Source organism: Festucalex cinctus, chromosome 2 (assembly GCF_051991245.1).
Source record: "Festucalex cinctus isolate MCC-2025b chromosome 2, RoL_Fcin_1.0, whole genome shotgun sequence".
NCBI classification, from domain to species: Eukaryota; Metazoa; Chordata; class Actinopteri; order Syngnathiformes; family Syngnathidae; genus Festucalex; species Festucalex cinctus.
The window spans coordinates 9826305-9852801 of NC_135412.1; the positions used below are offsets into that span (position 1 = coordinate 9826305).

A 26497-nucleotide genomic window follows, 5' to 3' on the forward strand; every position below is an offset into this window, starting at 1 on the left:
CGTCACTAAACTTTGATATATTTGTTCTATTGCTTTAGAAAATGAGCAGTACCATGCCTTTTGGCCTACTGATTCTGCCTGCTACACTACTAAACATGGGGATGCAAATATAAGGGGACATAAATGACAATTGAAAAAAAAAAAGAAAAAAAAAAGGTTAATACATAAACTAAAGGAGAAAGGAGGAATAAAATCCCAAATAAAAGCTGCTTCCTTTTTTTCTTTATCACCCCGTTTTTCCACAAAGGGCCATTTAATTTCCTTTTAGGGATTAATTAAAAACTTGTGTGTGCTTACATTTAAGGCATCTAAGTGTTTTTTGTTTTTTTTTAAGGGGAAGTCAACCATACAATTTTCTTTACAATAATACTCTGTTGTATGTGTCCCTAGTCTAAACACAGCATTCTGATTAATATTGCATTTGTAGAATATGTGTTCAGCAGCAAAATCCACCAGTTTTCTTAAATCCATTTCATTTCATTTTGCCACTTGCTGTCGAGTGAAAACGACATCAAAGAGGCTCAAATGCAGGTAACGACCAATCACAGATCAGCTTCAGAGAACCGGTGTGCCGTGATTGGTAGTTAACTGAACACTGAGCAACTGTGATGTCATTTCCAGTCGACAGCAAGTGGCAAAATGGCCGCCCCTTGAGATGGATAAAACAGATGGATTTTGCTGCTTAACTCATATTCCACAAACACAATATTAAGCCAAATACCGTGTTTGGACTTGTGGTGGCGCATTGAACAAATTATTATAAAGAAAATTTTTAGATTGACTCTTCAAATTCTACTCAATGTATGTTTTAGTCTAGCTTGAAAACTCTCACTGAAAGGCCTGGTGGAAGCGAGGCAGTGTGGTGGTACTAAGGCTGGAGCTGAATACTGGTGGAAGTGGGTGCAGGGGTCCAAGTCCCAGACCCCCGCTGGAGCTCTGATGCTCCTGAGGTTGTGGTTGCAAAGAGGTAAGAGGCGCCATGGCGGCTGCTGCGGCGGCGGCGGCTGCTGCGGCGTGAGGCTCGGCAGCGTGCAGAGATGAGGAGGAGGGGGAAGACGAGGCGGCCGCAGACGACGAAGTGTAGCCCATCACCAGTCCTCCCGTGCTCATGGGGGCGCTGTAGGGAGGGAGGTTGAGCGGGAGGAAGCCCAGCAAGTGGGAGAAGTCCATGTTAGCAGCAGAGAGAGACTCGGCGATCACCGCGGGGCTCTTGGACAGCAGGGGATCCCCGCACAGTTCCTCCGCCAGGCCGGCGGGAGGCTCCAGTCCATCCTTGGTGGGGGAAACAGCAGCGTGGGGCTCCGCGGAGGCTAGCGGGCCTGGCAAGCCACTCTGCAGATCCATGAGGAAGCTCTCCATCTCCACCTTCAAGGGTTTGTCCAGCAGGTATGAGGTAGATCCCAGCTGGTATTTGGGGGCTTGCTGGGAATGGTGCTGCTGCTGGGGGACCGAGGGCTGGTGGTGGGGCGGTGGCGCCGGAGGGGAATGGTGGTGATGGTGGTGGTGGTGATGGTGGTGGTGGTGATGGGAGTGCGGGTGCAGGGATCCAGTGGACTCCATGTGGCAGCCCATACCCACAGATAAGGGCGGGGACATGAGGGGGGCGTGTGGGTGGCTCACCCCAGAGTTTGACATGGCCTGCAGGTGGTGGGGGTTGTACACGCCCATGGGAAAGGGGCTTGGGAAGGGCTTGCCCATCATGGGGTCCTTATTAGGAGCCACGCTGCACATCATGGGACTGAGCTCCTCCTTCACGGAGCAAGGAGGCGACCCCGAGGCGAGGAGGCCCAGCATATCCGGAGGCTCAGTCTTGATCTTTAACAGCTCCTGCGAGTGGCTCTTCTTCACGTGCCGCGTCAGGTGGTCCTTCCTGCCGAAGCGCTGGGCGCAGTACTGGCACAGGAAGTCTTTTCGGCCCGTGTGCACCACCATGTGCCGCCGGACGTCCTTGCGCGTGTAGAATCGGCGATCGCAGTGATCGCACGGGTGCTTCTTCTCCTTGGCCCCGCCGGAAGATTTCCCCGAGTGGCTCTTGAGGTGCTCCAGCAGGACGGGCGTGCTCTCGTACCTCTGCAGGCAAACTTTACAGGTGAGGTCCCCCGCCGTGGCCGAGTGCATGGCCACGTGGCGCTTGTAGCCCAGCTTGGTGTTGTAGGGCTTGCCGCACTCCTCGCACTTGAAGGCCTCCTTGTTGGGGTCATGGGTCTGTAGGTGGTTCTTCAGGTGGTCTTTCCGGTGGAACATTTTTTCACAGAATGAGCACTGGTGGGTCTTCTGTGGTGAGTGTGTGGCCATATGCCTGCACAGGAGGACCACATGGGATTAGTAGGTCACAAGAGACTGTCTACTATGTAAGTAAAGTACAGGCTAAAAGTTAAACAAACAAAAAAAAATCCCTTAACTCTTTGACCGCCAAAAACGTTTAATAACGATCAGTAAAATCACGACGTATATTGCCATAAACGTAAAATAACGTCAACAATTTTTAAAAAAATTTCTTAGTGCAACGTCTTAAGTGCAGCGCTGCCATGGGTTGTGGAATCTAAAACACTCTAAACTATGGCCAGCAGATGGAAGCATTGTATCTCTTCGTCAGTGATCAAAGCCTCTGTCATATCAAAGTTTTCCTTTGATAACATTTGGCAGTAAAAGAGTTAATGACCTTCAAGAATAGTCACCTGAAATGGTTTTGCTGTCGACTTAAGATGACGTCACTTGTGCTGAGGAAGTCGGTAACAACCAATCAAGGCTCAGCTTGCTGACCAAACCCAGAAAACAGGTGAGACATGATTGGTCGTTACCTACTTCCTCAGCACGGGTGATGTCATCTTCAGTTGCAAGCAAATGGAAAAAAAAATGTTTTTAAAGGTACACAATAAATTTTGTCGAGTAAATTTGAGCGTGGGACCAAATAGACTCAGTTTTAGAGTAATATTTACACTTGCAAAAGAGTAAAATAAAGAATTGGAAAAAATAAAAAATAAAAGTGACTCAAGGTAGGAACGAACTCATGACCTTCAGCTTGGGAGACAGCCAATCTACTCCCTGAGCCACGCAACTCCTGCATTCTGCTAGTATATCTCTCATGTCAGCTGCATCTGATTCCATGATTGTGTGGAATCTTCCTCCAAGAGACCAAAAATGACAACTTGGTCTCTTGGAGAAAAGGAAGCAGTAGGAGGGGCATAGCTCAGATGGGCAGTGTGGCAGTCTCCCAAGCTGAAGCTCGTGACTTTGTACCTCAACCCTTGAGTGAGGTTTATTTGTTTTGTTTTTTTGTCTAATTTTTTATTTCACTCTCTTCCTTGTGTAAATCTCAGTTTACTCTAAAACTGAGTCTATTTGGTCCCTATCTAAATAGAGTCAAATTTACACTACAGATTTACTGTGTATTAATTGTACCGGTAATGAAGAAAAAGTAATGAAAAGTAATCTAATGAAGTTACCAAATTCATTCTGGACAAAACATTAACTTCTTAATGCTGAAAATGGCTCAATGAGTCAAATAGCCCTTTAAATTGGCGACTTGAGTCAAGTCACGTGATCGCTGCTATTCTGTTTGTATATCGTGACTTTGACCTGTCAAGCGTGTGATAAAGACTGAGTACCTGAAGAGTTTGTATTTGGAGCTGAAGGCCTTGGGGCAGTGTGGCTGTGAGCAGTGGAAGGGTTTCTCTCCCGCGTGACTCAAGGCGTGGAGCCGGAGCTTCTCCTGAGAGGCGAACAGAGCCCCGCACACCAAACACTCGTCCCCTCTCCCCACCTCCTCTTCTTCTTCTTCTTCTTCTCTCTCTCGCTCTGTGCGTGGCAGCGGGCCGGCGCTCCCAAACAACTTGACGGCGGTCCGTCGTCCCTCTTCCTCCGGCGTCAGTGCGGTAATACGGTGTGAGGCATCGGCGGCAGCAGCTGCCATGGCAGCCTTAGAGTGCCGCTGCCATGAAAATCCACTGGAGGGTCCCCTGCCTGGCGGGCTCAATGTCGGAAGCTGAAGGGCAGGCAGGAAGTGGCGGTTCAGTAGACGCTTGAGTCAAACATGCAGATGAACGAGAATCTGCAATTGGACATAAGGACAGATGCTAGTCTGCATCCTGGCCACTGCCGAGGTGCCCTTGAGCAAGGCAATGAACCCCCCTTAGACTAGACACAGGGGATCCCAATCCCTATGGCTAATTGGCTAGCCTCCTTGCATCCCTGTGGTTCTCCATGCGTTGCGATACATGCAACACAATCGCTACAGAGTGAAAACATCCATTTTCTATGCTACTTATCCTCAGTGTTGGTGCAGGTCTGCTGGAGCCAATCCCAGCTGAGTGTGGGCGAGAGGCGAGGTACACCTTGGCCTCGACGCCAACCAATTGTTTAATAAATGAACATTTATAAAGCATGCAAGATTTACTCAATCCATTTCCGTTTTTCCGAACTCTAATAGATGGCACGTCTTAACTCATTCACTGCCTTTGACAAGTATACTTGTCAATTGTATTTTTTAGAGCGGTGCTAAATGGGGGCGAACCTGAGCATGCTCCACTGTGAATATCAAACTTGGAAACAACTTTACTGATGCCCAACCACCGGTAGATGACATCATTGCCCCATTTTATACGAAATAAACACAGTTTCAGAGTCCATGGGAGAAATGGCTGTATTTTGGCAAACCTACATTTTTCTACTGTCAATTATAAAAGAACAGGACGGGGCAAAAAGTAGGGAATCTATTCTGTTATTTGGTAGATTCGGTTTATATATAATTATTGAATGTAATATCACGCGAGTATTGAAAATTTTAAAATTTTCTAAAATGACTGGCAGTGAATGAGTTTTTAATTTAGCCACTCAAGACTAATAAACACCTCTACACAAACAGAGTGGTACATTGACTTACAAGCACATAACTCAGTTTACTCGTATATCAAATCATTCATCAAATTTAATCCATGGTATTGCATTTTTTAAATCACATTTTTAAATGTAAACACAGCATACCATTGTACTGTAATATATAAAAACATATTAGAACATCAGCATTTGTGAAGAAATAAACTGGCTTTATGAAATGTAATTACTGTACATAGTGTACTCAAGTGTTCTCATTTTTTATTCGTTTGAGTGTTTGTTCTCTTCAATAAATGGCTGAAAAGTGCACCGGCAGTTGTGGCTCTCCTTGCCCACATGACAAGGCATTACATTAAGTTGCATTACAGTAAGTCAAAGCACCACTATAGATGCCTCCCTCCGCCCAATAGAAAAGAAAAACCAGGGAGTAGCTATAATCTGTAAAACGTTTATTGATTCTATTGTTCACATACAGTAGGCTGTAAATGGTTAACTGCTAATACCATTTGTATTCCATTACTAATAAACAACACCTAGCAAGGCATATAAAAGTCCAAGTTCCAAGTAGTATAAGCACTAATGTTTATCCATTTAATTTAATGGCCAACAGATGGTGCTATGCCCCTTTCAACAGCTTTAGTATTAGGGGACTATAATGGCACCAAATAAACTGTAGATTTTGGGATCAATCTTTGTGCCCCGGGTAACTGCAAGCCTGCACGGCACTGCCACTCTAACTGCGACTGAACATACAATATCTGGGATGAATACAGTGTCCTACAGTACTTACTATTCCTGGTGTCCGTCTTTATTCCCTTGACATGCGTTGCACTTCTCCTCCTCTTACGTCTCCCCCTCACCCAGTTCCAACAGCCACGCTTGGCGGCGAGTGCCAAATACTCTTCTGCATCTTGACTCTGGGAGGAAAACAAACACAAAGTGAATATCACAGATAGATAGAAAGATAGATAGATAGATAGATAGATAGATAGATAGATAGATAGAAACAGACAGACATTGGACACGGGAACCATGGTTCTTAAAAAATGTAAATCTTTGCGCAGACAACAAGCAGGTAATTAAAATGTTTGTTTTGAGCGGTACAATGTGAAGCCCGCAAACCCCGCCGAGTTTTGGATGTGCTCAGACGCCAAAACTGTCAGCACCCCTAAACTGCACTGATGCATGTACCTAAAAGAGTCTTCTGTAAGATTTCTCAGTATGATGCATTGCAGGTCTTTGGGTCTATGCCTTGCTCAAGAGCACATCGAAGTGAGGAGAATATTCACATTTGTAAAAAATTCCATGAACATTATTGAGAGTTTATGGGAGTAATCCAAGAATTTACAAATTTGAAGGTTGGCTTTTAGGAAATTTAGATATAGTTGAGGAAAATATTTTCTTGTGTAATTCTGACTAAATTAACCAGATTCCAAAGTAGAGTTGGATATCTTTGCAATTCACGTGCATACATGGTTAATAAGAATCTATAATCAATATTTATTTGGAGAGATGTAGAATTTTCATCAAACATTTTCAGTGGAACTTTGTTGGTCTTTTTGGATGGGAAGGCACATTTTTTGTTTTATTGATTCTGAAATGGGTTGGCTTCAGAGGGATGAATATTTTTTAACTTAACATTCATGTTTTTGTTCGTCAATGAAAAAAAAATGATGTTAAAGTTCTACTTTCAAATAAATCTGTTATTGTCATGCCGTTTAATTGTATCATTTTTCACAAATGTCTGTTTATGACAAAACCAAATATTTCTAATATAATTTATTAATGAAATTTACAGGAAATTTCTCTAAATAAACTGGATTTTTTTTTTTTTTTTTATGTCTTCACACCTCTATTCAGGATGCAGTCTCACATCTCTCCAGTTAGTCTGCATCAGGATTGTGACCATCTTGTTTACAGACGAACTACTAAGTTCCACTCACTAGAGGGCGCTGAATGATAAGTGTGAAAAGACTACCAAGACTGCGTTTATGGCACTACATTACATAGTTGATGACCAAATCCAACATCATCCTATTCTGGGGTGTGATTACGTGTAGCTTCAGATCTTGACTTATGTTTGTGCGTGTGTGTCTGCGTGTATGTGCTCGTGTGTACATGCATGTACTTGTCGTGAAAGTGGGTGAGGATCCAGGCAAGAGAAATGCACACACGGGTTGACAACGGCAACCCGAAATTCTTTTTTTTTTTTTTTTTTCTTCTTTTGAAACCCGAAATTCAACACAAAATGGACGTGCACTTACGAGTTCAAAGAGAAACACAACTTGCCCCAAAGTTTAGCAGCCCACCCTTAACCCCTCCACCCCTCAGCCATTACACATTCCTTGAAGCACCCCAGCTGACCTCCGCGCCCTCAGCTACCAACTAACACGACAGTTAAGTCCAAGGTTGAGTGGACACGACAACGGCAGGGTCACGTGACTCCAGAGTGCGTACTAAACGCGTGTTTAGCAACGCACATACACACTCGCACACTTTCTTGTGTAAGAGGTCACCGAGTTGAGAATGACAACTAACATGATGGAATTTGGCTGCAAGTGTTTTGACAGATGCTTCGGATGTTTACGTGTACACAAACACGTCTCCATATCGCTGAGAGCACCACGTTTTGGTGTACACAACACATAACACGCACATGAACACACACTAAAATGTGTCTTAATAGCTCCATGAGGACCACATTAGATAACATCTTTAAGTGTTTTTCCGCTCCTATAATGACTGCTTTGGTGCAGAGCGCATACCTGTTCACACAACACACATTTGCATACATACTGGTTAACAAATGTCGTGTTTATGTCACAGCTGTCTGAAATAAACAGAGTTGGTAATGACTAGGGGTGTGAATTGCCTAGTACCTGACGATTCGATTCGTATCACGATTCATAGGTCACAATTCGATTCGATACCAATTAATCCCAATACTGTCATGTTTTGGTTTGGTGGGGGGTGGGTTTTTGTTGTCTTTTGGTCATTTGTCATGTGTTCCTTGTTTCTTCCCTTGTCCCGTTATGTCTAACCACATCCACCTGAGTGTGTCTTCCCTTCCCAGTGTATCCACCAATCAACTTCCCTTGCCACTTGTGTCTTGCCCAGCTGTGTCTAGTCATTGTCATTAGCCTGTGTGTATTTAGTCACCTGTTTTCCGTTCGGTTCTTGTGGAGTCATTGTGCTTGTAGTATCTGTTGTGCCTGTTGTTGTCCCTGTGTTCCATGCCATGCCATGCCTTGTGTGTTTTCGACCTTGTTGTTTTAGTCACAGAGTACCTCGTTTGCCTTTTTGTTAATTAAACCCCTTTTTTTTACTTGCATCCCTGCCTTGCGCTGTTTTTGTTGCCCCCTGCATTTGGGTCCTGCCTCCAACACCCCCACTCCCGTGACAAATACGAATTTGTAAGTCCATTGTTGCGATTTTTTCTGATTTAAAGTTAGAAAATACTAATCAGTAAACTTGTACAGTGTAAGATTTGTATGAAAATGTATTATTTATTTATCTGAAACTTCAGTCTTATACAGGTTGAAATCTGTTTCATGTTTGAGCAGCATTAAAATAAAATATTAAGTCTTAATGTTCCATTAATATAACATTCTTCCATGCTTAAGGTGTAAACCCAAAGTCCTAAGACGTTTTGGCGAATATTTTTCCTTCAAAAATGGATATTTAAAAATCGATTCGGCCGCCTATTGAATCGATTCGAGAATTGCGCGATGTAGGGGTGTTAAAAAAAAATCGATTCGGCAATATATCGCGATACTACAGCACGCAATTCTTGAATGGATTCAATAGGCAGCCGAATCGATTTTTTAACATCCATTTTTGATGAAAAAATATTCAACAAAACATCTAACTTTCACACCTTAAGCATGAAAGAATGTTATATTCATGGAACATTAAGCCTGAATATTTTATTTCAATGCTGTTCTAACATGAAAAAGGTTACAACTTGTTTGTTAAATACAGTGGCTCAAAGTTATAACACTGAAGTTTGAGATCAATAAATAATAAATTTTCATACAAATCTTACAGTGTACAAGTTTACTGAATGGTATTTTCTAAATTGAGTAAAAAAAATTAAAAAAAATCGGAACAATCGACTTTTAAATTCATATCGGGATTAATCGGCATCGAATCGAATCTTGTCCTATGAATCGTGATACGGATCGAATCGTCCGGTACTAGGCAATTCACACCCCTAGCGCGATGTAATATCGCGATATATTGCAGAATCGATTTTTTTAACACCCCTAGTAATGACCAAATATTTTTTTTTTCTGTAATTGAACAAGCGCTTGGACTTGAAGTGCTCGTGTCATTTTTGTGAGTTCCAAATGATGTCATGGCCTATACTGCAAGTCACATGTGTGCTCTCCTGTGTATGAGTGTTTACAGTGGTGGATAAGAGGACCTGACAGCTGTAGCATTGTGCAGTGGTCATCACCCAGCAGGGAGGGTGCAGGGGGGTGACACCCATCCCATTGACCACCCTCAGGGAGCCCGGCTCCATTGTTGCAGCCTACCCACGTCGCACATTCCTGGCCTGAACCATGCCGTGTCGTGCCGCCGCACAACAGCGACATGCAACACACACATGCACGGATGCACATACAGTTTGACACCTACCAAGTAAGAAGAAGAAATATTCCAATTTCTAACTTTGGTAGCATTCTGTAATGATAACGTTATGCAGCAATACATTTTAATTTATTTGTATAAGGGTAAAATCGGGACTCTTGGTGAAGAGCATATACCCGTATATACCATATATAGAATCCTGTATTAAATTACAGGCTCTGACTTGTTTCCTGATTTTATAAACAACACCGTACAACCGGAATCAAAATAGAGTGACAGCTTTTTGGAAAATGGCTCTCCGTTGGTAGCAAAATAGAAAAAAAAGTCACATGTAATGACGTGAAGTTAGATATACAGTTATACGTACACATGCTTTCATAAGACTGACGTGCAACCTGTTCATTAACAAAAGTGGAGAGATAAAGTGGTTCACAAACCACTTCCACCAAGAACCGCCGTCAAAAAAAAAAGAAAAAAAAAAAGCTTTCCAGCACCCACCATGTTGACCAAATTTCAGTCTAGTCTAGCGTAGTCCTAACAATTCACCATCTGAATATAGTGTTGTCTCACTTTTCACGGGTGATACATTCCACGCCAGCCCCATGATAGGTGAATTTACATGAACTAGAAGTCATTAAAAAAAGAAAAATAAATTTCAATGAGGCAAATACGGTTTGTATTATTAATACCGGTAATGAGTTCTTCTTGCGGAGTTGCGTAAATGAGCGGCCTCTTTGAAGTTAATTGCCTTCAATTAGCTTTTTTTTTTTTTCTACTTCACCCTTGACTGCCCGATTGGACACGAAGGAAGGAGACACGCATTGGCCTGTAGGTGCCAGCATGTACAGTAACTGGGGTAAATGGGTTATTCTAAAAACAGCTAGGAAGAATTAAAACAGAAATAAAATGTCAACATACAAAATTTACACATTTTTTAATTGACCAAATATTCCATATTTTGTTTAAAAATGTAATCGACTGCGTTGAATGGAAGAGTAAGCAGTTTTTATTTACTGAAATATATTTAAAAAAGGACATTTTAAAGCTGTAATTTTAATGTTTTTATTCAGTTATCCCACCGTTAGAAATTAAAATTTAATATTGGCCCATGCCTAGTTCCCACCCTTCTAAACAACAACAACACAATTTTTATGAAGAAAAATAAAACAAACGGAAAAAAACAAAAACATAAATACAGCAAATCCAGGGAAATCCGCAAAATATCAAGGAACAACTTGAGGTACAACCCGAAACGTATGAGTTATGGACCTAAATAAAAATCTGCATTAGAGTGAATCCGCAATGAGTGAACCACATCACCAAAATGTGTCACCAAAATTCACATGCACCTCTCTACTCAAGTCAATTTCAATATCTGAAAATATCGAAACAACTGCCACAGCATTTTGGATTTTATGGGCATTCAATTATTATTATTTATATACTTTTCTGTAATATGTGAGGTCATCTTGGCAACGTGTTGGCATTCCAGTAATAGTATCGTGTAAGCTCGGACGGTTTAAGAGCTTCAGCACAAACAACAAAACTGCGACCGTTCCCATCATGTAATCGCACAAGCGCTCAGCACAAAAGCTGGACCGGGAACTTTGCTTCCAAAATGGCTTCGGTGGCCGCGTACGTACGTTCGCTGGAAGCGCCGCTCACTTCCCCTAATCAGGAAGGCTGAAAGCAGCATTGAACCGCCACTTTCCGCCTGGGTGTCTTTGGTTTCTGTCCTGGATGAAAGAGCTTCCACATTCCTTTCCAGCAGGGTCAGAGGTCATCCTCTGCACTGCACCGCCTGCCCGCCCGCCACAGCTCCCGCATGCTGAGTGACTGCTATTAACCCCTCTGATGCCGAACTTCGCCATATGCATGTGAGGAATGGGAGCGAAATGTTCATCGGATGCTTTGCAATGTTGATGATGGTGCAAACAAGTGTCGCAGATGCGGCCAGGTTGACGCGGGCGAAGTGACATCAGCCAAAGAATGGCGGATCAGAGGGGCGGCGGGCGCTGCTTCACTAAACTTTACGAACAGCCTAAATATAGAGGCTGAGTTCACCGTGTGGAGTTTAGGTGACAACAACCGCTCTTATGAGGAGGGGGTAGTCAGGCAAGGGGGGTTGGCGGTGGGAGAGTAGCAGAGAGCAGCGCGTGGGGGTTGTGAGGATGTGAACATGCTCCACAAACATGTCATTTAAGCACATTCATTCAATTCTATATGCCGCTGTCCAAAACAAAGTTCCAAATTGTGTTAGTTTCCTCACAGACAATCAATGTTTCTACATACATTACACATTCAAAGGGCAAGTGTCACAAACAAACAAACAAATTTACTTTGTTTGAGTGATGTTGCTACTTCACTTGTTTCAATGTTTTTGAAAAATCCATTCTTTCATTGCTCACATTAGCTTAGCTTGTTCTGTTTCTTCTTTTACTACCACACTTTCTTCTTTGTATTATCCGCCAGTCAAGATGCCCAGTGGCACCATGCTGCCTCTCACAGTTCAGTCTTGGTACTACACCAGATATCTGGTTTTGGGGAGAAATCTCGCTATTGTCTGTGGAAATATCATATTGTGTGTGGTAGGAGCTCAATGACAAACATTATTATTTTTTTGTTTATTGAGATGTAAGTTGAGTCAAAATTGATTAGTTGATGACATCATTGACACGGTAGTTTTATAGCACAGCACAGCGGTCCCCTACTTTTTTTTTTTTTTCGCACCACAGACCGAATTCAACTACAGTTAGCTAAACGTCGCTTGATGAGTGACACAAAAATCCTATGAATTGTCAACAAAATTCACATGCACTTCTCTACTCATGTCAATTTCAAATGCTGAAATGTTTTTGAATATTTTTTCTGCTTTACTTCTTCTATTTTGCTTGTGTTTTATTGATTTGAGGATAGACTTGCATATTTAGCAAGTGACCGTGATATCAGTCTCATTTTGTTACAAAAAAAAAAAAAATCACACACTTGTAGCATAGGCCTAGTGCCATACTGCGACAAATATTCCATGCTGTTACGGCTGGCGGCTCGGGCCCGCCGCCGGCTCCGCTCCCCTAGTATGTATGTGTGTGTTTGTGTCGGCTGGTGCCCGTATAATGGTATTTCAGTTTGAATGCGCCAGCGCGACACTTTGCTTGGACGACTGTGCCAGCGCGATGCGCTGATTGGACGACTGTGCCAGCGCGACGCGCTGATTGGACGACTGTGCCAGCGCGACGCGCTGATTGGACGACTGTGCCAGCGCGACGCGCTGATTGGACGACTGTGCCAGCGCGACGCGCTGATTGGACGACTGTGCCAGCGCGACGTCCTGGGCGGTGGTCGTCCGCCCCTACGCCCTCGGTGGAGCAGCTCCAGCCCTCTCCGCCAATCGCCGACTACCACCTGGCCGGACTGCTCCACCATAAAAAGCGCTGCATTGCCGCTCCTCGGGGCGGCTGGAACTTCTCAGTGCAGCTCGCCTCGTTCGTGTCTCTTTCGTGTTGCTATTTGGTGTGAGACACTCGCTAGACCCGTGAGCTGGGAAACCCATTTTGTGCTCGTGTGTATACTTGTATCATTCCCCTTTTGGTTATTGTTGTGTCTCCTCCGTTCTGTCAGTGCTGTCAACTACGGTTATTAGTTGTTCACCTCCCACTTTCACTCCCTTGACAAACCCCTGCCTGAAACGTCAATTAAAACTACTCAGATCTTAAAGTCGACCCCGTGGTTATCTACCTTTATTTCCTGCTATTGTGTTACTTCCCTTCCCCTTGACGAGCCGGGCGTAACACATTGGGGGCTTGTCCGGGAGCCAAACTCCCGCGACAATAATAATAGTAGATTTAATTTCCGGGTAGGGGACAACCATTATTGTATATATATATATTAATTGTAACCAGACAGGCCAAAGATGGCGTCTTTTGATTTAAGAGAGTTTATGTTAAATCCCTCAATGGAGGATCTGCACAATTGTAGGAAGGTGGACCTAATAGAAATTGCGGAACATTTTTCTATTTTTGTTCCAAGCCAAATTCGAAAAGATGCATTGAAAGCCCTTGTCAGGGAGGGGTTGGTGGAATTGGGCACGTTGCCAGCAGAGGAACCGCTCCCTCCACCCAACCCAGGGTTCACAACACCTCCTCAGGACAGTACGAGGCCCGTCCTGGGCCCCCCCATGGCTGAGGCGAAGTCCGAGGGTGATGGACGGCCCGATCAACCGTTCCTTCGCTCTCGTTTAGACCGCTCATCCAGTGGGACAACCGGCCACTCGTCTACTGAGGCGCGGCTGAAAGTGCGCCTAGCCCGCCTCAGAATAGAGGCCGAGGAACGGGAGAGTGCAAGAAAAGCCCATTTGGAGTTGGAGGTTCGGAAAATGGAAATCGAGGCGGATAAAGCTGTTAAATTTAAACGGCTGGAGCTTGAAGCTCAGCGTGGCCTCCCGAGCCCCGGTCCTGCTGCAGCCCCGCCTTCCACCTCTCAACCCTGCTCTGCTTTCGATGTAGGCAAATACCTTCCCCTCATGCCCGCTTTTAGAGAAAGCGAAGTGGATTCGTATTTTTTCGCTTTTGAGCGCATTGCAACGGCCCTGCAGTGGCCGCGTGAAGTTTGGCCTCTCTTGTTACAATGCAAAATACAGGGAAAAGCCCAGGAAGTGGTTGCTGCATTGCCACTGGAAGATAGCTTATGCTACGAAACGGTGAAATCAACTATTTTACGCGCATATGAACTAGTACCTGAAGCCTACCGTCAAAAATTTAGGAACTACAAAAAAGCCCCAAACCGCACCTACGTCGAGTTTGCCAGGGAGAAGGGAACCCTTTTTGACAAGTGGTGTTACTCAGCCAAAGCCGATACTCTCGCTACTATACGGGAGCTGATCTTGCTTGAGGACTTTAAGAAAAATCTCCCTGACCGGGTTGTGGTATACCTAAACGAACAAAAAGTGAAAACCCTCGCCGAAGCCGCTGTTTTGGCCGACGAGTTTGTTCTGACACACAAAAATGTATTTAATGTTCATGTTGACAGACCTCGTGTTCCATTTACGGGTTCTGCTGAGAAACCCGCTGCCGATAGAGTCAAAAACACTGACCGAGAGTGTTATTACTGCCACAAACCTGGGCACGTCATCGCTTTCTGCCCCGCGCTAAAACGTAAAGTGGGTCAGCCCGCTTTAAACCCAAAAGGCGTCGGGTTGATTAAATCTGACCCGTGCACCTTAGTTCCCGACGCCACCAAAAATCCTGACCCTTGTTTTAAACCATTTATTTTTCAGGGATTCGTTTCTTTTTCGGGAAAAGCCTCTGACCAGCGCCCCATCCATATTCTTAGAGATACCGGGGGTTCACAATCAGTTATTTTAGCCAGCGCACTGCCTTTTTCTCCCGAGTCAGCATGTGGTTATGGGACGGTACTGCGAGGGATAGAGATGGGATATATTCCTCAGCCTGTTCACCTCGTTCACGTACAATCCGATCTCATTTCCGGATTTTTCCCAGTTGCGGTGTGTCCCGAGTTGCCCATCGAGGGAATACAAATGTTGATGGGAAATGATATAGCCGGGGGTAAAGTTACTCCAGCCCTGCAGGTGGTAAATTCGCCTCAAAGAAACGATGAGGGTCCCCCAGAACTATACCCCATCTGTGCCCTCACGCGCGCGCAAGCCCGGAAAAATCCTGATGTTGATTTGTGTGATAGTATTTTTGCGTCTACCATGTCTGACTCATCCCATAAACCTGATTCTAAAAAGTCGACTTCCGCATCCCAGAACCAAGCTGAATCTCCAACATTCACTCGTCTCCTGAAGGCTAACGAAATAGCCAAATCCTCCCTTGGAAACGGTCAGTCAAAAATGAAAAGTCGTTTTGACAGAACAACTGTGAACCGTAGTTTCAAGGTAGGTGATAAAGTACTCGTGTTACTTCCTGTTTCGAATAGCGCATTATCTGCAAAGTTCTCCGGTCCTTACATGGTGCAACAACAGCTTAATAAAACTGACTATGTAATTAGTACGCCGGACCGGAAACGAAAAACCCGTAGATGCCACATAAAAATGCTAAAACAATATAATTCCCGCGAACCCAAAATAGAAGCGGCCAAAAGTGGCCCGCCCCCAAAACATATCGACGTACCGGATGCAAAACTTATCCGTCAACGTTCCTATCGGGTAAATCCCACCAAACGCCTTCTTATGAAAAAAGAAGCTGAATACCCATTGAAAAATGGATTGGCCAAACATAGTTTTAGTGCATGGAGTTCGCCTTGCTTGGTGTCTCTATTGCTGTCTCTATTGCTCGCTCTCCAACACTTGGAGGTATACCCTGGGTCCAGCTCTTCGCCGATTACTGTGCATACCGATCATAACCTACTTGTCTTTTTTGTCACACATGTACAACCACAATCAACGACTTATGCGGTGGGCGTTGCTAGTACAGGACTTCAACCTCACCATCCGCCATAAAAAGGGGTCGGAAAACGTTTTTGCTGATGCCCTGTCCAGGTTGTAGGTACGTTTTGTTGTACGGTGTTGTTTTGATGTATTTGGACTAATATCTTAAGGGGGGGAGTGTTACGGCTGGCGGCTCGGGCCCGCCGCCGGCTCCGCTCCCCTAGTATGTATGTGTGTGTTTGTGTCGGCTGGTGCCCGTATAATGGTATTTCAGTTTGAATGCGCCAGCGCGACACTTTGCTTGGACGACTGTGCCAGCGCGATGCGCTGATTGGACGACTGTGCCAGCGCGACGCGCTGATTGGACGACTGTGCCAGCGCGACGCGCTGATTGGACGACTGTGCCAGCGCGACGCGCTGATTGGACGACTGTGCCAGCGCGACGTCCTGGGCGGTGGTCGTCCGCCCCTACGCCCTCGGTGGAGCAGCTCCAGCCCTCTCCGCCAATCGCCGACTACCACCTGGCCGGACTGCTCCACCATAAAAAGCGCTGCATTGCCGCTCCTCGGGGCGGCTGGAACTTCTCAGTGCAGCTCGCCTCGTTCGTGTCTCTTTCGTGTTGCTATTTGGTGTGAGACACTCGCTAGACCCGTGAGCTGGGAAACCCATTTTGTGCTCGTGTGTATACTTGTATCATTCCCCTTTTGGTTATTGTTGTGTCTCCTCCGTTCTGTCAGTGCTGTCAACTACGGTTATTAGTTGTTCACCTCCCACTTTCACTCCCTTGACAAACCCCTGCCTGAAACGTCAATTAAAACTACTCAGATCTTAAAGTCGACCCCGTGGTTATCTACCTTTATTTCCTGCTATTGTGTTACTTCCCTTCCCCTTGACGAGCCGGGCGTAACACATGCCATAAAGCAACACAAGTGGTGTGATGAATATGGTGCCACTGCTCGCGTTCAAGTCAACTAAGATAGCATTTAGCATTAGCGACATCTGAGTCAAATGATCAGCTCAGCAGCAAGCTCTGCAGAAGCCAGATAACGATCCAAATCAGGTGTGTTGGCAGGATCTCGAGGACCAGGGTTCCGAGCATTGTAATCTGGAGGATGATTAGTGATTAGCCAGGTAATTAGCTTTAAACTTCAATAAGGATTTGGACAGTTGACTTGTCAATTAGTCAGTTTTCATTGAACAACAATGTTTTGGTTGGATAAAATTGTGAACATGAGATTTATTTCTCCCCATTTTGGTCTTATGTGTCGTAACAAATCTGCTCCCTCAAATGGAAGCAAATGGAAGATTCTTGTATAAAACAAACTAACATCTTTCATGAAGCCGAATGTAGCTTGCCAGCTAACAAACAGCGAGACTAACAAAAACAGAGCCCTTCAGGATTTTTGTCCCTTTGTTAAATTAATCAATTTTTACAGTTGGAATGTTCCAAAACTTCCCACCACCCACTCCAGAATTGAAAATTGTACAGTTCACTAGTTCAGTTTGTCAACTAGCAACATTATGAATAATTTTCTGAGCCAGTAAGTCGTGGTTAGCTAATATATGTAAAGGCAAACAAATTCACAATTCACCATTTGCTCCCAGTATATTTACTATTGCTGATTTTGAATCATGCTGTGATTGCGGAAACCTGCCCCTTTGTTAGTATCAAAAGTGATACTGTATGTCAGCGTCACTGTTCTGTACTGGATCGCCCACACACGCCCGTGCAAACAGTTGAAGCCACAGGGCAGCAATCTTATCACTCCCATCTCGCGAGCAGACTACTGTATATATACGATACATATACGTACATAAACAGCTTGTAGGCTCTTAGTATAGTGCGGGGGTGTTGGTGGTCACTATTTTTTAACAAATGGACGGTATGTGCTGCTTTGAACACCCCCTTTTTCTTTTATCGATCAGTTCCTTAGAGCCCAATATTAGATTTGGCAGACGCATCTTTAGTTTCCTCCTGTAAACATCATTAAGCATAGACGTTATACATGTATTTAAGGCAAGTTGTAAAATGTCTGAAGTCCTCTTGTTTATGTTTAACAAAGTTAAAACATCATAAATCATTCTTTCTACTGAGTACTGCGTGAAATATTCTCCAATTTCGATACTGCAAATGTATAGGATCGTATGCCGGCAAACGCTTCTTGGGAGTGGTAATATGGCGGCCTCGCAGCTTCAAAAGTCTTGGCCTATCGGCTATCTCGTTATATACAGATCAGTGGTCACTGGTCGGCATCCATGACCCAGGAAGTAGCTGCTATATACACAGCATAGGGACACACTATTTTCATCATTAAAAGTATCTATTTACTACCATATTTTCACGACTATAAGGCGCACCTAAAAGCCTTCAATGTTTTCAAAAGCTGACCCTGCGCCTTATAATCCAGTGCGCCTTATATATGGATCGATATTGAGCCGCAACAGGTCTCGCTGTCTATCGGTGACCCTGCACGATCGGTGACACGCATGCACAGAAGATCGCTAGCTAATACTAATACTTTACCTCAGAGAAAATAATAAAAAAGCTGTTTATTCATTTTGGGAGTGAATGGACTTGTCAGAAAGCTGGTTTGTAATCTATTAATAAAGTTTGACTGACCTATCTGACTGTTTTGTTGACATTCCCTTTAGCGCAGCACCATCTAATGGATGCATAACGTAACCCCAGCCTCTACTGTCGCGCATTATATATGGAAAAAGTTTTTAAATATGTCATTCATTGAAGGTGCGCCTTATAATGCGGTGCGCCTTGTATATGGAAATTTTTTTTAAAATATGTCAATCATTGACGGTGCGCCTTATAATGAGGTGCGGCTTATAGTGCGGAATATACGGTACATTGTTAATGCATCCGACAGTCACATTCATTACAAACATCACATTTTAACTGCATTCATATACTAAAAAAAGTGTATTTAGAAGACAGTTTTAGCTATTGACACACCTGTGTATTGTCACTTTACTAGGGGACATTGCCAGCTACTGGCTTGACATACATATTAAAGTGTTTTGGGACATTTTTGCATGTACTATAAACCAATATTTGTATGCACAACTTTACAAAAATCACAAAAAATGTGGTGAGTTTGGATTAAATGAAAAATATATGCACATGGACTAAAAGGGCTTAGTGGGAAGCTGAAGCATGTAAATATCCAGTGGGAATGGGGTAAAGCATAAAAAAAAAAGGAGGGAAAAGAGGAGTTGTGTGCAGCGTTGGAGTCAAGGGTCTTTGCAGCAGTCAAATAAGTCTAGTGTGACAGGCGAGAGGTCAGGCTTTCGTGAACCCATTGAAAAGGGGCAGCCACCTCGGAGGGGGAAGGAGGTCTGCCATTGGCAGTGATCCTTTGACCTGCTGCAGGAAAGATGTCTTTTTACGACCGCACGTTGCACCGCACACACAAAAGAACAAAAATACAAATGTATATTTTCAATGCATTCTGCCCTATCATCCCCAGGGAACCTGCAATTTTGATCAATCTTTCCAAAAGGAAGCAGCCACGACAAAGCGTTGTAAAGAGAAAAACAGATTACAAAGCGGTAAACGTGCGGTGCTGTCATTAATGTTGTGCATTTTCAATGTTAAACTTAGTTTTACTGAGTGGTCGCTTATTTTTATATGAGTATGATCATTAAGAATGTTAAAAAATTTGATGTATCATCATACTCACAGGTGTTAACAGTTTTGTTTTGATACAATTGGGTATGTTCGAAGCCACTTTTTTTTCCCAGACCAATACCAGTATGCGCACTCAACTCCACTCTTGAGTAGTCACTGATACCATGTAGTGTTAATTTCGTCAACAAAAACTAAACAAAAATAATTTCACCGGACTAAAACTAAACTAGACTAAAACCCTCATTAATAAACAATGACAGGGACGACATCAGTATGCATGTTCGCGGACTAATGAAGAAAAACTGGACTAAAATGTGTGGACATTTTAGTTCATGAACAAAAATGAAACAAAAATGTTATAATTTTGTGTAAAAAATAAATTAAAAAAAAGCCAACGGCTATAAACTTTCCAACAATGATGTTAATCCGACCGCTAATTAATGCTTGCTAAATTACTAGCTGGTAGCATGGAGTCATAGTAGCCACTTGTTGATATACAATGGGACAGATATTGAACTTTATTTAAGTAGCACGTTCCACGCCCACTTCCATACATATAACTTATCATCATTACCAGGTGTCTGATACTGCTCGGTGGCACAGTTGGTAAAGTGCATTGTCCAGTAACCAGGAGGTTATAATTTCATAATTTATCTCTAAATTGACTTCATAAGCATTCCACATGCATTCAAATCTTTGCGTTCAGCTATTAGCATTCAACTTTCAGCATTCCCACGCAATTTCGCCAAGAAATTGCACTTAGTCAGTTATTAAAGGACATGTACATAAAAAAAAAAATCACATTTAATTTTAAAACCACTCTTTAGTACTAGACTGTATGACAATATTACAATTCTGCTGGTTGAATTGCAGTGTTAAAGTGAGGAAGTCAGCAGTTCACAGAGGTCTCTGTATTCAAGCCAACAATGTAGCCCCCTCCTCAGTCAGGTTTCACTTCCTCTCCCACTTACATCCTCTGACCTCGGGTGGCGCTCAGCACATGCAGGGTGGCGGCCAAGAGGAAGAGTGTGCGGTTGTTCCTTGCCAAACTCTTAATAGCCTTCCTACCGGTCGGCATGGGATGTGGCCACTAAAACCGTTCTGGCTAAAGTTATTCCACCACGCTGTGGTCTGACTGGATGGGGGGCGTGGCAAACCGTCACAGCGGGACACTTCCGCCACTGGCCGCCACCCGCTTCCTGACGTCAGCCCGCCGCTGTGACCCAAAATGACCTTCAACTGACGTTGCTTTCGCGCCGATGACAATAGTTGACTCTACTTCGAGTTGATTTAACCCACCACGTCAAGTGCACGACTGCTCCAGAAACACATAAATAAGGTACAGATTTTTCTTGCAAACGTTGAACAAGAAAGGAAAAAAAAACATTTTACATTTATCTGATACATCTTTTAAAACAATTCGAAAACCGCTGAATTAATACCTTGCAAAATATTAATTTAATACAATTTACAAAAAAACCAAAACAATTTAATACAATTTAATGACGTGATTACCTTATTACACATCCAGAAATTTGTGCACTAAATCAAACAAACAAAAATAAATAATACATAATTTTGATCATTTTTCCTTCTTTTGTCAAAATGACCAAATTATCATCTAAAAATTAAGCAACTGTTATTGTATGATCACCGACCTTGTTGAATTTGATTTGAAAAAATTTAAATACAATGGTATATTAATAATATAATACAATAAAATAAATACAATGTCAACAGGCTCATTATTATTCAAAATCCCGAGTTTTTGTGATATAAAAAATGAGACCAAGATAAATCGTTTCATATTTATCCCATTATTAATTAATTGATTAATAAATTCATTCATTCATTAAAAGTAAAATTATACATCTGATAAATGTGATCACATAAGTGTGCACACCCTTTTATAATTGGGAATGTAGGTGTGTGGCGAATTAACCAATCACATTCAAACTAATGTTAAATATGCCGCCATTTTAAATGCCACCCCAAATAAAGTTCAACTCTTCTAGTTGGCCTTTCCTTACATTTTTGTTGTTATAATTTAAATGGTGCGCAGAGAGCATTGGTGGGATGTTATTTAACACTATCAGTCAGGAGAAGAGTATATATATATATATATATATATATATATATATATATATATATATATATATATATATATATATATATATATATATATATGTATATTTATATGTGTGAATGTGAGCATGCGTGCGTGTGCGTGTGTATGGGGGAATTCTGGGGAAAGCCCTGGCAGGGAGTCCCGGCCATGACACGGAGCGCCGCAGCAGCCGGAGATGTGGGCACGGTGCCAGCGGGCGTCACGCCAGTCGCACGACTCTCCTGCACCACCGCCCCCAAGCCCTCCTTGTCATGTGTGAAGGGTAAAAAGTGCAAACATTCACACTTTCACCACCGCTGTACTCCTCACTGGCCATTTAACTTTTAAATCCCACCCAGTGTGGAGTCTAAAAGTCCGCTTTTCTCAGTGGGTTTTTACAGTGAAAGACATTTATATATGATACTTATCGGTAAAAATACAGTACTCGCTTACTGTGTGATGTGATTTTTGTTTTATTTACAATTTCTCCTTTAGCAACAACATAGAACTGAAATTCAATATATTGGATACGCACGCTTAATATTGATTGGTGATGAAGCTCCTGCTCAAAAAATGGCTTTTAAAAACCATATCACAGTACTGTCATTTCTTTTTAGCACATTTTTATGCAATTACCACTAATTGTCCTCTCGATTCATGCACAAGAGCCAATCCAAATATATAGCAAAATATACACAGCGAACAATGACTGTATATGATCATATGACACCTCTAGGTATTTCTAATTACTCATTTTATGATGTTTGACAAATGTAGTCAGGTTTGTTAGGAGACCTTAGCAGTTATTGCTTGAGGTGAAGTTGACCATTATAATAACAGCATTGTGGTTCAAGTATGATATACACGACCACCATTGGCAATATTCATGCACAAAGAAGTCAGATTTAACTTTGCCAGAAAACATTTTGAAGGGAAAAAAAAAACCACTCAATGTTCTGGCATCAGAATTTTTATTTTATTTTATTTTATTTATTTAACCTTTATTTAACCAGGATTGAGCTTAAAAACCTCTTTTTCAGGGGAGTCCTGGGCAAGAGGCAGCAAAACAGATTCCTGTAGATTCATTGAAACAATCTGTCAACTTGTATGAGAATGATGGGAAAAGAAAAGTGTGGAGAAGGAAAATAAGCACTCTCGACCCAAATCATACCACATCATATATCAAACAGGGTGTTACAACATGGGCATGTATCCCATGATGCTCCCTGATGTTGGTGTGATGATGTGACTGACTGTTTATAGAACTAACAGGATTAATTCTGAGGCGTATCAGACTATACGTTCACTTTTTTCATATAATTTGATCCAAATGCAACAAAACCGAAGATGGATAATGACCCAAAGCATACTCTACTTTTCAAAAGCAAAGCTATGGCTTATTCTTCAACAGCCAAGTAAGTGGATATATTTCAAATCAATAGAATAATAAGGAAACTTTTTTGTTTTAATATGTTGTGATTATGGGTCTTTTTTTTTTTTTTTTTTTTTTTTTTTATCATTTGACATCTTGATGTTTGTAATGTGCAGGTATGTGTTGTTAATACATGTAAGTTGACTTCATGTATTTTGGAAAAAGATTATTAGTGTTTGAAATTAGATTTTTATTTTTATTTTTGCATTGGACATGAATAATGAAATACTAAATGCTATGCCTTGTTCCAAATTTCTGCGTCATATACTCGAGTACACATTTACATTAGACAAAGGTATCAATTAAAATGTAAATAGCTGTCTAACTATGTCAGAGGCAAATACAATTGCATAGTCTTCATGTTGGAAAAAAACGTATTTATTAAAATAAACAATCAAACAATTATAGATTTGATAACAAATGTCACAAAGCTTCACTAATGTTCAATATTCACATTGCTTGTGACACATTTTTTGTGCCAAATTCCAATTGTAGTATTTATTATGTAGTATGTATTTAAATACACAAAATGATTTTCCCTTACTAGTAAATCTTCACCAAAAAAAGAACAAGCAAAACATTTAAAATGTAAACTTAAGTTTAACAATAAACATAATTCACCTTTAAGCATCTTGTGAAAATGTAAGATAATTTGAACCAATTTTATTCGACTACAAAATGAATACGATATTTGGAAGAGGCAGTACAGGACAGCATTTTAAAACGATACTGGTCACCTGTGCGGAAACTGAGAGAATCTGATTCCTGTGTTGATGAGCGGCATGTTGCGTTGAACCGCTGCAATGCACTTTTTGTTTAACCGAACTGCTGCTGCTGTGTGTGTATGGGTGTGTGTGTGTGTTTCACATGGGGTCAGCAACAAACAATCTCCAAGTTTGGCACCGTCAGCGTCGCTTAAAACAACAGGCATTGTTAAAGCAGCGTTGCTTTACAGAAATCTACAGGTTGCAACACAACCATCCACGCAGCCCTCTTTTAAATTCTTTTTCTCTCGTATTCAACTTTTATTTTGCTACCAACTTTCTTCTTTCTGCTGAATGCAGCTAAATCCTCTCCATTTGTTCTCTGTGTTTTTTCAGAGTATCCACTCTCCATATGTTTGTGTGTCCGCTAAGGTTTGCATGATTTCAGATGTTGTTTATGCGATTGTCAATGTGGAGAAAATTGCGCCGATGTCGACTCGTCACTGCTGTTGTCAGTCCAGTGCTGAAGTTTATATTCGAATGGTGAAAAGAAGATGAGCCGTGGTAAATCAGCAATCTATGTTGAGACAATGAACAGTTACTCTGTCAAAAACACTGACCCCCACTCTTAACTTAACACATTAAGACACCTTTATGGCCTGGAAGACAAGTCTTAATTAATAGAACTATAACACAAATCACCTCACACAAATGCAGGATTTCTCATAATGCAGTTCTATAATTAAAAAAAATAAAAATCAGGAGAAAATGCTTTGCAATAAACAGGGATGCTGAAAACCTTAATATTAGTACGTGTGTAACTGCACATTTGTGTACCAAATATTTTGCAGTACGGGCCATACAGAAAGCAAACATTTTTATTGTATTTTTTTTAATTTTTTTATTTTTTTTATTTTTTTTTGTAAGCAGAAGAGCATGGAAAGTGACTAACATACCGGTAGTATGTTTTTTTTGTTTGTTTTTTTTTGTTTTTTTTGTAAGCAGAGCATGGAAAGTGACTAACATACCGGTAGTATGTTGTTGTTTTTTTGTTTTGTTTTTTTTGTAAGCAGAGCATGGAAAGTGGCTAACATACCGGTAGTATGGTGTCATTCAGTTCAAGATATGTCTTTACGTGTGTCAGGGTTACCTGTTTCACATCTATTAAACACGACACAAAAAGAAGAGAAGACACGCAGTTCAGAGCTCGTGAGGAGAGAGGACACGAACTGACTGATACAATTCACTCCTGCACTCTCTGAAGATTCCTCTCCTCACCCTTTCTATTTATTTGGTTTTCCACGCCCTTTCCACGCCCCTAGTTACATGGGTGTTCCAACCCTAAAAATGCAAATGCAAGGCATATTTGGAGCACAGTGTACTTGTTTGTCTATGTGGTGTGCATGTGAGTGGAAGATTGCTGAGTACGTGTGGTGAAGTTTGTAATCATTTCTTAACAGAAAACAGGCGACCTCAGCAGACTGGCTCAAACCATTCTGCTGCCTTAGATGTTGTGGTTCTTCAGCTTTACGAGTCATCTTCAAATTGCCAGGCTATGTGAATGTGAGCGGGAACAGAGCAAAGCATTCTTCATTGCAAGCAGAAGCAGTTCTTGATTGCAGCAAATGTATAACTTATTATTTACAATTATTCCTACAACGTGCAAAAAAGGTTGGGGATCGTTAATGGTGAGAACTGCACCAAATCAGCTGATCATGTGGTTACGTGGGTCATAAAAGGCAAACAAAAACAAACAAAAACAAAAAACAACAACAACAACAAAAAACTCTCAGGCGCCCAGCCCAAAATTATGTAAGTCTCTGGCAATAATCTAAAATCAGTGACAATAGACAGCTCATACACAAAATTTACACAGAACAGCAACAACAAAAGCAGCAACTCGGCCGTTACAATTCACATAACAAACAGGTTAGTTTAGGCTAAATCCCCAACATAGGTCAAATGCAAAAGAAAACAGTAAACACTAATGCTCGCGAAAAAATGTCATTCATGCCAAAACAGAGCTCAAAGGTAGCCACTTGTAGAATAACATTCTTGCATAAACAGGGCCTTGAAAATGGGCAAAGGGAAGCCTGCATTCCTTGCATTTCTTTGGAACGTGATCACGTTGTGTGAATTGAAAGCTTCAGGCACCTGAGGGAGACTAATTGTTAAAAAACTAAACAAAAAGAAAAGAGAAGACAAGCGGGTCAAAATTGGAGCAGTCATAACTACTAGAACCACTTTTGAGTCCCACTTTTTTCACAGATGGATCCTCTTTTATGCAACAAGTCATCTAGTTCGGAATTCATAGCTGTACTTGTGTCAATGCTGCACTTTGTTGCAAGTTGGGGGGAATTTTCCATCAAAGCAAAGCTACAAAATTGTTTGCATATGCTTTCAATTACACATCGCAATAGGCCAAAATTGCAATCGGCAGGTTAGACTTGACTAGAAAATTGGAGTGGAGTTAACATGGCAGTACAGGCAAGGTTCCGTCATGTGACTCAAGTGGAATTTACAACCGACGCCAGACTGGGGGAAAAACAAAACAAAACACAATATATATTATTAGCAAAACAATTTTAAAAATAAAAAATACTGTTGCTGTCATATTAGCAACACAAAAGTTTAGGCGATACAGACGATACTGCACAGGATCTGATCTGCACAAATCCATGATAGGAAAGTTGCAAATGTAATACATTATGTCACTAGTTAGTGTACAATTAATTAGTTTGAGTAAAATATTATCCATCCGTCAATTTTCTATAGCACCTTGTCCTGATTAAACGTGGGTGAG

At 42.0% G+C, this 26497-nt stretch overlaps 1 protein-coding gene across 2 annotated transcripts in view; it reads right to left on the reverse strand.

Moving 5' to 3' along the window:
- Positions 1 to 650: 650 nt before the first annotated feature.
- plagl2 (pleiomorphic adenoma gene-like 2) overlaps positions 651 to 26497 on the reverse strand; it is a 49631-nt gene continuing 23784 nt past the window's right edge. The window contains exons 2-4 of one of the 2 annotated variants that reach the window (XM_077512742.1): positions 5624 to 5750; positions 3609 to 3985; positions 651 to 2299 (exon numbers count right to left, since the gene is read on the reverse strand). In XM_077512742.1, coding sequence (XP_077368868.1) covers positions 829 to 2299; positions 3609 to 3913 — 1776 coding nt within the window. In that variant the 5' untranslated portion in view covers positions 3914 to 3985; positions 5624 to 5750 and the 3' untranslated portion in view covers positions 651 to 828. Of the gene's footprint in view, positions 2300 to 3608; positions 4052 to 5623; positions 5751 to 26497 lie in introns of both variants that reach the window. The other variant, XM_077512741.1, reaches the window with a different exon arrangement.